Raw genomic sequence first — 13,893 nt, 5'->3', positions numbered from 1 at the left:
ATAACAAGAGTAAGAATGAAAACTGCAACTCTGTATTCTAGAAGCAATGGAATTTTATGACCAACTACACTATTGATCAAGTATGTGGACATACTGAAGATATTTTTAGACAATCAAGTTCTCATGTTTTCTAAATGACTTATCAGAGGCTGTTACATAGTAATAGAAGGAATTAAAGCAAGAAAGAGAAGGCATGGATTCGGAAGACAATGAATAGAATTGAGAAGTTCAGTAAAAGAGAATCAGAGGGTGATAAAGGTGAAACCTGAAATGCAACCAATCCAAAGTGGAGTAAGGTGATGGAAGGAGTTTAGAAGATGTTCTGGTGGGTGGTGGGGAAACAAGGAGTCGCAGACTAGTATCTGTATGAGAAATTTACAATAAAAAAATGTATCAAACTAAAAAATAGCATGATTTAAGGAAGTGATGAAGCATAAACTTTAAAAAATAAGAATATTATAAAGAGAGACAAACCAAAAAATAGATTCTTACCTATAGAGAACAAACTGATGGTTACCAGAGGGTGGAGGGATGGGTGAAATAGGTAATGCGGATTAAGGAGGGCACTTGTGATAAGGACAGGGCGATGTATGGAAGGGCTGAATTTCTATATTGTACACCTGAAACTAATATAACACTGCATGTTAACTAACTGAAATTAAAATAAAAACTTAAAAAAATAAGAACATTGTAATTTGTGTGGCCCATTAAGTCATAACATTGAACCCATGGATACGTTAATCCAAATCTGGCACGTGACTTGGTCAGCGATTCCATAATATTTACATGATCAATATAAAGTAAATGCAGCTGCCTGATTTTCTTCACATTTAGATCCAAAATGTGGGGAGGAAATGGAGGACCTGATTGTGATGGTGAAACAGCATAAATGTACCAAAGCAACCTTCAAATATAAAAGAAAAGAGAGTCTTTTTCATCAAGATCAAGGGGGATTCCTCTTTACAGATCACAGAGGTCATATTATAAGAACAGAGAACGAAGTCTAGTACTTGGAGCTGCAGTAAGCAATCTTATATAATTGTAATTGTACGATTGCTGGTTTTGGTTTTTAACTTTTAGAATCAACCTATAAATGAGTCATAATTATAGAAATCTGTGAAATAATGAGTTTTTTATGATGTAGAAGTAAGAATTATAATAGCAAAGGCAGAGGAGATGAGAGGAGAAAGGACACTAAACTTCTTGTCTTTTTTGTCTCCTCAATGCAGACACTAAGTCTCAGTTTTCCATGGTTACTAGAACAGTAAATAGAGATTTAAGTACATCGGATGTTCCAGAGAAAGCCATTGAAAAGAGCAAGACCTGCTCTATTTGACTGTGAGTATTTGGGGAGGAATAGGGCCAGGTAAGTGAGGTCTGGTTTAATCGAGTCAAATTCATGTCTATCGTAAAAGAAATCTGAGATAACATCTAAGCTTGATAAGTCAAGACGTTATGACTTTAAAGATAAGGAAGATATTGACAAAAACTAACTGACCTCTACCCCAAATAATAGTAACATAAGTTATGGAGTCAACCACCAGAACTACTATTCTACAAATAGAAATGGTGCCAAGTGGTGCCCCATAAGGAGCAAAACTGGGATGAGGCAGGAAAGCCCTGCTTTTCATCCTAAATCCTGGAAGCGTAATATTGAGTCTTTAAACAGGTTGTTTCCTTTATAATATAGTGATTACAGAATAAAGTAGTACAGCATTACTTTCAATTTCTACTAATACCATCCATTATGGTTTTATCCACATGAAGATGAAAGAAACTACTTTCTAAACCCAATCCTCTCTAATTCTATCATTTTTATATAAGGAAATACTAGTTGCTCCTAAAAAAAAAAAACAAAAAAAACAATTGTTATCCTTTCTAGAAATTGCATTGCCGAGTGTTTTCTATTCTTGGATGTCAGTGCTGTTATTTGAAAGATTATATAAGGTAGTTTGGCTGACACTTTATAACGAGCTGTTACTTCAGTTCCAAAACCAAGCAGAAAATATGTACAAACACACCTACCACCCTAAAATGTACCCTCTTGCCTATCATTTACATATTCAACAGATTCAAGTTTTATTTCTGATGAGATGCTCAATGCAATAAACTCACACATTTAAAAGGCACTTGCCACTCCCTTGGCAAATGTGAAAGCACCTGGAGAAATTGCAGGCTTTTCAGAAGCCACCACCGCCATGGTGCAATGAACCCTACACACACCTGAGCTATTAAGATTTCTTTCCATTGAGTGATCATCCATAACTATCGGCTGGGCCTTTTTTGACATTATAATGTACCCTTCTTATTAGTCATATTAAAGAAAGTAAAAGATGCAGCCCCATCAAGGGACTGTTTCCAGATCTAGCTTCCAGCCAATGAAATCACATATTGGCCAGGTCTCCATGAGTCCAAAAAATAGATATTGAAGGAAGGGTTTGTGTCTGAGTCCAGACAGTGTGGTATCGGGACAATTCTCTTTTCGCATAAAGTACTTTGTGGATATTGTTCTGCTGGGCATTATAAAGTCAAGAAGGCACAGCTCTTCCTGCTCCAAAGGCTGGCTGAGTTCAAAGCTCAGGCCTCTCAATCTGTTGGCAACATTACATAAAGGAGTAAGAAACTCTTTGAAAGGGGGCTATGGCCCTGCAGAGTCCCTCCCAGGTGTCAGGGATCACACTTTTTTTTTTTTATTAATTTATTTTTTTTGATGTAGTGTTCCATGATTCGTTGTTTGTGTATAACACCCAGTGCTCCATTCAATACGTGCCCTCTTTAATACCCATCACCAGGCTAACCCCTCCCCCACGCCCCTCCCCTCTAGAACCCTCAGTTTGTTTCCTGGAGTCCATAGTCTCTCATGGTTCGTCTCCCCCTCCGATTTCCCCCCTTCATTTTTCCCTTCCTACTATTTTCTTTTTTTTTTTTTTAACATATAATGTATTATTTGTTTCAGAGGTACAGGAAGCACACTTTTAAGACACCAACTGTCACCCCAGCTTTCCGAAACCTTGTTGTGAAGGACTTTATTCCAGATCTAGCAGATAAGACAGTTGAAAGAATTTGGTATATATTCTTGTGGGCAGGTACCCTGAGCACAATTTTAAAGACTGTTCTCTCTCTTTCTGAGTAATTCTTCTTGAAAGAGTTAAGTCATTTTACTTGGAGAAACCATTTAACCATTAATCATTCATTGATTTTATATAATTTTTCGTAACTGATCAAAAATACCGATTTCATTGCTTTTTCGAAGTCTTTGACTTAAGTATGCTGAGAAAATAGACTTAAAGTTCTAAATTTGACTGGGCTTGTATTTTTAAAAGTTGTTTTAATGCTTTTTACTCAGTGAAGAGAAAAAAAAATCAGTAAATGCTTTTTAAAAATTCACAGTTAAAACTGAAACAAGCCCAAGAAGTGATTATATTTGCATAACTTGATCTGTATTTGGAAGAAAATTCCACTGAAGACAACAATGGAAGCTTATCAAATCAGAATTTCACATAGATTTTCCATAGCCGTACTAATGAATACTGACTCATTGGTCAGCTATGGTGGAAATTTAATGGAGCTCTAAGATAGGAAATGTACACATCGGAGTGTGTTCAGTGGTTCCATGACGTCGGTATGAAAACTGCATGAGGCATCCAGGCCCTCCGCTGCTTTCTGAGACCACTGCTGGAGCACTGTAGTTGCGAATTCTTTAGCATTTTGATTGGGGCCAGACCCTGCCACTGAATTAAAACCCTTTTCATTTTGCCATAGTCATGAAAAATTTGGACTTTCTGTCAAATTGGGATTGTTTGGGCTACTAATCTGGTTTTCTATTTTTTCCAAAGTGGCAGATAACCTGCAACAGAATCCTCTCAAAGAAAATGATAACCGATGGGGTGCATTCTCAGACAGAACTGAAGGTATTGGTATCTTATTATATGAAGTTGAATCTCTAGAGGATCCAATACTGTCAGTGGCCCTGGAAAGGACATCTTCAGTGTAAAAGTCTGAGGAAAGCCTGATTCAAAGCAAGTGCTAGTTCGACCCCCAAATGTTTACATTCTAAGAATTTTCCACTTCATTAGTGATATGTATGTCCATGCTTCATAAAACTTCACCTTCCACAATTGGTTCAAAATGCCAGATGATTCTTGTTGTAAGTTCTCCTGCTTAAAAATGGACTGAAATGGGTAGGTCAGACAGTTATTATAACCCATCTAAATAATTCTTATGCTAAGTATTGCTGAAAATATTAAGATCTGTTTTGCCCTGTTCCTGAGAAATGACTGGGTATTAAATAACCTTTTGACTCCCATAAGGATCAATCTTCCAGTTTTGTTCTCAGAATTAATCTTAGAAGGGTATCTTAGCCCATTTTCAAATTTCTTCTTATATTCACTTTTCAAAATATATCTATCCACTAGAAAATTAAAAAAAAAGGCAGGGGGGGGAAACAATGGACTTGATGCATATGGTTTCTTGTTAGGAAAATAATACATTTTACCTGTGTAATTTATAAGTGATTTCCAGTTATAGAAATCTACTTTATCATGGGTTCTATGTATCCATTCATTCTTTCTCATCCCCTTGGCGCCATAAGAGAAATAACGGTAGTGAATAATAATAGCATTAAGAGCAGAGAACATTTATCGAATACTTATGTTCCAGAAACTCTATTAAATGCTTTACATGGATTATCTCATGTTTCTCTCAATGGCCCTCTCAGTGGTGGGTGTAAGTATCCCCATTTAACAGATGAGATATCTGATCTTCAGAGAAGTCATAACTTGTTCAATGTCAACATGAATGAGTGGTAGAACCAAGGTCTTAATTCTGATTAGTCTTAGTGCCAGAGTCTATGTTTTTCTATTGTGGTGACTAGGGTAGTCTAGAATATTTTGTTCTTTACTTTAGATACATTTGCAAAAGTACCTACTTATTTCAATTTAGATTGAGCTTTTAGTTCCCCAGTTCCCAAATCCATAAATTTTCATGACGCTAGTTTATCTTGGACTTTCTTCCTTGTACTCACTTCAGACTATGACTAAGGTGATCAGGTAACTTATTATCCAAATCAGGACACATCTGAGAGTGAAAAGGGCTGCTGTTATTAAGCATGTTGGGACAATAGGTGTGCACCTGTATTGTCCAGGCACATGGTGACATGGGTTCATTCTAATGGGCCACTAGGATACCTTCCTCTGCTCCCTGGGGCAGAGCCCAGCTCCACTGAAGGCAAAACTAGGTATTGTTTTCAATGATACTGTGCTACAAACTTTATTTTCTCAGGATTAGTTTTCTGGACAACAGTTTTTTTTTTCTTCTTTGTTGTAGAGCAGAACATTCAATAAGCAACCTAAAAAGAATAAAATATCCTAATATTTCTTTAGAGCTGAATAGCTATGGACACAGAGGCATATTCATTTATCACTGTTACAGTAAAAGTATAAAACGTCCTATACCTTTAATAAGCCCCTTCTCTTGCAGAGTTTTCAGGGAAGGTCTTCGGGTGATAAACTTCTTTAATCTGCTTTTAACTCGGTTTTTGTCACTTGTATCGGAAGCACTATGATGCAGTCTGAACACTGGAGATTAAAAAAAAAAGATTTTGGTAAATTTCTCCTTTATGATTATTACTTTATTCAAATACGAATAGAAAGCAGTAGTTACGGAAATACCGGAATTAATAGCTCAAGCCCTTCTGTTTAGACACAGAGTATGAGTAAAAATTTGCCTGTATGAAAATATTAGCTCTGTTGCCACACGAATGTGCAATGAGAATGTGGTTAGTTCTATATATTCACAATTTATTTTCACTTTCATTTGCTCAGATTTAACGTGATAACCTTTATCTGCATAATTCCACCTATCTGTATCTATACACAGAATTAAGGTCAAAGAAAAATTCATCTAAATTAAAGGAAAAAACTCTTAGACTTGTTCATTTCAACTAATTATGATTCTATAATGCCTGTAGGTAATTCAGGCATTTTCCAACATCCTGCCAGCCCAAATAATTTTGCCAATCTTCTTTTTTTATGTTAACTCAAAGTGATTTCTTTTTCTGAAGCAGATATTTCTTATTTTTCTTATTGATGTGAAATTACCACCAGTTCTAGGTAAAATTCTGAAACAAATTTGCTTAGACTTTTTCCATGTCTTCACTGGCCCCCTATCCTCAGCTTCCTATCCTAAGCTCTATCTTCAAACTTAGGTGTGTGTCAAATTCATTCCTGAACAAATATTAGCTGAATGTTTACTGATCATCAGCCTCCACGCTAAAGGCTGTGAATTCCATGATGAACATAACACTTAAGGTCTGGACCTTCATTAAGTATTGAGTCTAAATACATTCAAGGTATCTTATTATTAGTGACTGGTAAGAATTCATTGTCTCTTATAGATAAATAGATCTTGACAGGGCCCTCCCTTGTCTTAACCCAATTGTTGACATAATGAGAGGATTGGGGGCACTTTCTTAAGTACGTAGAGACTCTTTTCCTCTTAAATCATATTTCAGAATAAACCAATCATTCAATTGGGTTAACAATAATGTATGTAAAATATATTGAGACCTTACTACGTGCTTGATACTTTCCTAAGCATCTAACATGATTTAACTTAAATCTACTGCAATGTAAGCTCCCTGTGAGCAGGGATTTTTGTAAACTTGTCTAAATGTTGTTCGCTAATGTCTCCCCAATACCTCAAACATTGTTTAGCATGTAATGTAAATGTTCACTCAGTATTTGTTGGATCAACACTCACAATGATCTTTTGAGGTATGTAAAATAATTCTACCCATTTTAGAGATGAAGAAGCTGAGACAAAGAGGTTAAGTAACTTGTCCAAGGTCAAGGTTGGATATGGGAACAGTCTCATAGGAATTTTATCTGGTATTCTTATTTATTGGAGTATTGGTGAAAGAATGGAAAGTGAAAAAAAAATATCAAGAGCTCAGTAGCTAGGGGGTATAAAACATTTGCTAAGTTATCGTTGTATGAGAGCTAGACGTGAACCATCCTAGCCCCTTCTGAGGATCTCAGAAGAAAAAAAGAGAGAGACAGGAGAGACGTGCAACTGGAAGAAAATAAATTGCCTGAATTAGAGGACTTGAAGTCAAATGTTCCTTATGGGGTCTCCAAAGAACCCACAAAAGTGCCTCCGGGAAAATGTCTGCTATAAAAGTCTACCTGGCCCAGAGTGTGAGAAACCTTCTTATGGCGGTCAAATAAGAGCATTTTTGCATCCTCCTGCCCCTAGCTTTGACCACAAAGTAGTTGCAAACATGTTAGCAAGATGGGGATTTGGGGTAAAGTGTAAAGCTAAGGACAGAAAGAGGAAAACATCTTGCCTTCCTCCCAGCTAGCTGAAGAGTGGAGTTTTAATTTAATTTAATTAATTTATTTGTTTGAGAGAGACAGAGACAGAGAGAGAGAGCATGAGTCCGGAGGAGAGGAAGAAGCAGGCTCCCCCCTGAGCAGGGAGCCTGATGTAGGGTTCCATCCCAGGACCCTGGGACCATGACCTGAGCTGAAGGCAGACGCTTAACCAACTGAGCCACCAGGCACCCCTGGAATTTTAGTTTTAAATTAAGTTCAGAGTCTTGTTTATCACATGGGATTAGGTACTATTAAATAGTGAATTGAGATAATACTTGTCAGTTACCTGGACCATAATATTTTCTATTACCTTAAAGCAGGGTTCTAAATCCTGACACCATTGACATTTTAAGCTAGATAATTCTTTATTGTAATAGGGGGCTGTCCTGTGCAGAAGGAGTAGGATGTTGAGAAGCCTTTCAGGCTTCTATTCACAATAGGCCAGTAGGACCCTCTCCTCATTATGACAATCAAAAATGTCTCTAGACATTGCCAAATGTCTCCTTGGGAGGGGGGGGGAGGGGAAATTGCTCCTTGTTGAGGATTACTGCCTTAAACTGAAAAGTTACAGGATCTGTTTAAGTTCTCATTTACTGGTGATGGAAGGTCTACTCACACACTGAGAAAACGTAAAGAAACTGTGAAAAGCAAAAAAAAAAAAAAAGGAAAAAAGTATTCTTTTAATAATATATCTCTTTACAAATCATGTATATATATATATATATATATATATATATAGTGGGTGTATATAATAAATACTGTATATATATTTATATCATATTTTATATATAAAACATACATATCTGATCTATCATCTATCTGGTATCTATCTGCTATAATATATATAGTATAGACAGTACAAAGTATATATAGTATGTGTAGTATATATAATATATAGTAAATAGTAAATAGCATATATAAACAGTATATATATTTACATGTTACATTTATATTATGTATATATTTATATTATATATATAAAACATATATATCTGATCTATCGTCTACCTAGTATCTAACTGCTATCTATATAGTAAAGGAATTGGTTATAAAAGTACAACCACTATCATGGGAGGAGGCTCAATGGGTCTATCACTTGAAGAGGCTGGGAACCACTGCTGTAGACCAGAGATTGCCAACTGGCATACCAGTGTTATAGGGTTTGAGTTACAGATGCCCTCAGCACTCAGGGTAATTGAGTAGGAACAATGCAGCCTGAGCCCCGGGGGCAGCTGCTGTTGGCTATGAGCCATCCTACCCATTCACTCCAGTGGGCTATACGAATATTATTTCCATGTGTATCTGAACTTAAAATTAAGAAGCACTGCTTTACAATTGCACTACTGGGTATTTACCCCAAAGATACAAAAGTAGGGACCCGAAAGGCTACGTGCACCCCGATGTTTATAGCAGCAATGTCCACAATAGCCAAACTGTGGAAAGAGCCAAGATGTCCATCAACAGATGAATGGATAAAGAAGATGTGGTATATATATACAATGGAATATTATGCAGCCATCAAAAGGAATAAGATCTTGCCATTTGCAACGACGTGGATGGAACTGGAGGGTATTATGCTGAGCGAAATAAGTCAAACAGAGAAAGACATGTATCATATGACCTCACTGATATGAGGAATTCTTAATCTCAGGAAACAAACTGAGGGTTGCTGGAGTGGGGGGTGGGGTGGGAGGGATGGGGTGACTGGGTGATGGACACTGGGGAGGGTATGTGTTCTGGTAAGCGCTGTGAACTGTGCAGGACTGTTGAATCTCAGATCTGTACCTCTGAAACAAATAATGCAATATATGTTAAGAAAGAAAAAAAGAAGAAGAAGAATGTAGCAGGAGGGGAAGAATGAAGGGGGAGAAATCGGAGGGGGAGAAGAACCATGAGAGACGATGGACTCTGAAAAACAAACTGAGGGTTCTAGAGGGGAGGGGGTTGGGAGGATGGGTTAGCCTGGTGATGGGTATTGAGGAGGGCACGTTCTGCATGGAGCACTGGGTGTTATGCATAAACAATGAATCATGGAACACTATATCTAAAACTAATGATGTAATGTATGGGGATTAACATAACAATAAAAAAATTAAAAAAAAAAAAAAAAAAAAAAAAAAAAAGAAGCACTGCTTTAGACCTGTGCTGTCCAGCATGGTAGCCACTGGTCACTTGGGGCTGATGGGCACTTGAAATGCAGGCTGTGCCAGAGGTTGAAATAATAACGTTTTAGATATTGTTGGTAAATCAACATATTATTAAAATTAATATATTATTAGAACGTATTTCTTGTTGCTTTTTAAAATGTGACTACGAGAAGATTTTAAATTACACATGTGGCTCACATTATATTTCTGGACAGTGATACTAGATGATGAAAAAATAAACAAACACAAATTGACTACCTAGTATATACATGGCAGTGCTGGATTTAACTATTTTGGATAAAAATGCATATGGCCTACGTAATTATAATACGGCAGGGTGTGAAGTACATGACTTAGGGATCTTAGATGAGGAATTGACCTCAGATCATTTTGGAAAAACAAGTGCCCTGAGAACCCGTGCAAGCAACAAATGCTTTTATAGGACCATGACTATCAGGCATTAACCTGATATTGTATGATTGAAAGAGTCATTCTGAGCAACTTAATATACTACGTATATACTATGGATATACTATCATATCCTATCAATTTTTATCTGGGTCCAGTCACTGCAGTGACCACTAGTTGTATATGATCTGCTTCACACGATAGCGCTATTAAAGCCCCATGGTCTGGGTTCTAGTATTGGAGGCTGAAGAAACAAACACTTAACATCCTTCAGAAAAAAAAATCTTCCTCAGGGTAACTTCGGTCTCAAGTCTGTTTTTGAAATAATATGGCCTAATCAATCTAAATTTTCACAGGTTACCAAAGGTAATATTTTCTATTTCTAGTCTCACCTCAAAATCTTGTCACTTTCCATGAAATGGAAAGAAATACAGAATCAAAGGAGGCATTTTTCTTGCCTTTTTAGAGCTAGTTAAAATGATGTGATTAGAAAATACATACAGTATAGATGCAAGATTATGAAAATAATTCTACAGTGAGTTACATCTTTCAGAATCCCTTAGGTACTCTGGTGATAGTATTCTTAATTTTATATATATATATATAATATTTGTATATTATATAATTTTAAATATATAAAGTATAAAAATATTAAAATATGAAAGTATATATTATATATGAACATAAAATATACTGATATATTTTATATTTTGTATGTTTTACATATTATTATATACTTATATATAAATATATATTCAAATATATATATGAATAAATATATATTTAAATATAGAAACATATTTAATGGAAATATTTACATAATTGTATAAATATATATTTATATATTATGTTTACATGTTTTATATATTTACCTTTATAATATTATATATAAAATATATAAAACACTTATGAAATATATGCAAAATATTTTATATATAAAATATAAAACATATATACTGTTTTCAATACCATCATCTGGCTCTACATGTGAGACATACATGTAAGGTACATTGGTTTTCCAAAGAACATGAAAAAATATTTTTAAATGCTTTGTCTTATTTCCTTCTCACAAAACACTGAGAAAGTAGCAGGGTCTTGGGTGTGATCACACTGGTTTTAACACAGTCCAACTCTCCAAAGTGGCCTCTAATGATGACTTTCCTGGAGACAGACTAGAGTGTCCACTTCTATTTCCTGATGCCATAAATAATTATCCTCGAATGACAAGTCAAATTACAAGACTTTTACCATCACTCATTCCACTCATTTTGTTCTAAGAAGAGTAATGCAGAAGTTAAAGTCAATAGATGACTATAATATATGGCATACTTTTTATTAAGCAAATAACTTGAAAGCGCTATAAACACAAACTAAAAATGTAAAAAGCACATGGTTATAAAGCAAAGTCCATCATGGGGTCCCTGTAAACAGCAGTAAAAGTCTTTGAATATGGTGGTTTACAAATCTGATTTTTACAGCCAAACTTATAAAACAGTTTACGCTTTTCTGTTGTCAAGGGAGAAAAACTTGCCAAATTGTTCATTTTAAGTATATACAACATCACCAATTAAGGAAGGCAAAATTTAAACACATGCCTATGATAATCAGGACATAGTTTGCTTCTGATTTCACTACTGATTTTAACAGAACAGTGTTCCTTCCATTTTCCCACAGCACCCAAGTGACCCCACACATACTTTTAGAAACTTGTAATCACACAGTGCAAATAAAAGGACACTTTACTGGAAAATACACAGTGTGGTACAATAATCCATCATTTATGAAAAATAGAATTCAGCCTTTTCTTTTTCCTCAGAGATTCAACTACTTTTTGAGGGTGAAGTTAACTGCAATTTAAAGATTTATGTTAAGCCAATGAGCAGTTTTTTTCCATTCCCATTTAAACTTTTTATTCAAAAATGAAAAGAGACTAAAGCGATATGGGTTTAAATGCTAAGGCATTTAATCTGATTTACAGAGGAATCACTCTTAATTCTACATATTTTTATCTCCACAAAAAGTTAACCTGAATTGGATTAGCTTTCCAGGTATTCTAGAATTTACTTTTATTTCCTTTATGCTTTCCTCTCTTTTTTTCCATTGATGGGTGATCTTTTCTTCTAAACCCAAACGGAATATTTTTGAAAGCCTAAGAATCTTCAATAACAATATACAATTTAAGTCTCAATACACAGGCCAAAGGCATTAGCTTTGAGCACCATTCTGAACCCATTGAGAGATTTAATTGCTGTTAAAGCTGCTCACACCAAAGAATAGTTCGAATCCAGGGCTTTTTTTTTTTTTTAATTAATTTGAGTGCAGTTGACACACAATTTTACATTCGTTTCAGGTGTGTAACACAGAGATTCAACTTCTCTATATGTTATGCCATGCCCACCCCAAGGATTGGGGGCTTTTTAAGATGATCTTCAATAAATATTATCACATATGAGAATAGGCATTTGCACAACACAAGTTTTATACCCGACACAGCCATTATGGTGTTAAAACCACCTCTAGGGGTGGGAAAGCTTATTGTAAGGAGTGCCCTTTGTATATTTATTTTTCAACTTTAGTAATGAGATGGGGAATCAGCACAGTTTGGACGATGAACATTCACTACTATTCTATTAAGAGATGAGAACCACAAAAGAAAACCCTCAAATTTTTCCAGAATCCAACGGTTTGGATAATATGATCCAGAATTGTGCATCTGCCAGAATTTTTCTTGCTGGGGACCTTATTTTGAAATATCCCCTTTTCCTGCCAAACTGCTGTTTTCACGGTATTCCCATGTTACACTTACATGCTGTTATTATTATTTTTTAATTTGGAAATACTGGAGAGCTAACGTTTCAGAAATGTTGCTAAAGGAAATGCTATTACAAACAACTTTCTAGGCTACTTGTCACTTTTTTGGTGAGGTTTTACATAGGGATCGACATCAGGTGTAGATAGATAGTTGTATTAGTAGCTGAGAGCTCCCGACACTGTGAGTCTAGGAAGATGTTCAGGGCAAAGCTGGTGGCAGTTAACAATCATCTTACCGCACCGAAGTGTCCAGGGACGGAGATCAAGAAAGAAATGACAAAATAAGGTTATATCAGGCTCTTAATCCCAAGATATTTCAAAAACACTTCTCCAACCATCACATGGATTACATAACAAAGTTCTGAATTGTCTCCACTCATATTTTCCAATTATGACCTTCTTGTATCAGGAATTGCCCTGTTGTACCACTTTCTAACTTACGGAAACAAGAACGCCTTACCCAAAATTGATTGAAAAGAGAAATCAAGTTTAAAAAATTTCTTTTCAGCCTCCTGCCTGATTCCTTTAGAGGGCATACACGCTTGTGCTAATTCATGCAGATATAACATATACCGCTTTGCCCTCTCCGGCATGCGGTTTTAGAGCTTGCAAAACTATGCATGTTACTCCCTGTGTCAGAGCGGACAGAAAGGGTAAATTTGGGCTTAATATACTGTTGGTCATTTCATATCTCTTTCTTTCACATGCTCAATGTAAACAGAAGTCATAATTTCAACCCCCAACTTGTAGCCTGAGAAACTAAATTATTGAAACTTTAAGTGACTTACTTGAAACACAAATCACGAATAAATCTGGAAATAATTGGAAGAGGGAATGTGGAGCATTTTAACAGCAGTGCTTTGTTTTAACCACTTAATTCCCACTTAGATATTGTAGGAATACAAAATAAATGATAAGTTCGAAACAGAAGGGTATGTGGACGGTATCTATCCAATGATTCATCGTTATGCTATCCACCCAATTTAAAGAGAAGTGAGAATTCATACAATGAAAAACGTTTACTTTTAGACCAAATTATCTAGTTTAAATGGTCAAATCTAACCATATTTTTCCATTCTCAGTGTCGATAAAGAGTCGGCAGTTTACTGTCATGTCCCTGTCATTCAGCCTTATGGAAATTCCATGACTGTTTT

At 35.7% G+C, this 13,893-nt stretch overlaps 1 protein-coding gene across 2 annotated transcripts in view; it reads right to left on the bottom strand.

The window, feature by feature from the left end:
• ARHGAP15 (Rho GTPase activating protein 15) overlaps positions 1 to 13,893 on the bottom strand; it is a 599,115-nt gene that overhangs the window by 243,934 nt on the left and 341,288 nt on the right. For both annotated transcript variants that reach the window (XM_036090857.1, XM_036090859.2), the window contains exon 9: positions 5,454 to 5,576. In XM_036090857.1, the coding sequence (XP_035946750.1) occupies positions 5,454 to 5,576 (123 nt within the window). The remainder of the gene's footprint in view (positions 1 to 5,453; positions 5,577 to 13,893) is intronic.

The sequence above is a fragment of the Halichoerus grypus genome, chromosome 4, assembly GCF_964656455.1.
Source record: "Halichoerus grypus chromosome 4, mHalGry1.hap1.1, whole genome shotgun sequence".
Classification (NCBI taxonomy): domain Eukaryota; kingdom Metazoa; phylum Chordata; class Mammalia; order Carnivora; family Phocidae; genus Halichoerus; species Halichoerus grypus.
Note: the sequence above shows the minus strand (reverse complement) of the source record. Positions and strands in the feature narration are given on the sequence as shown.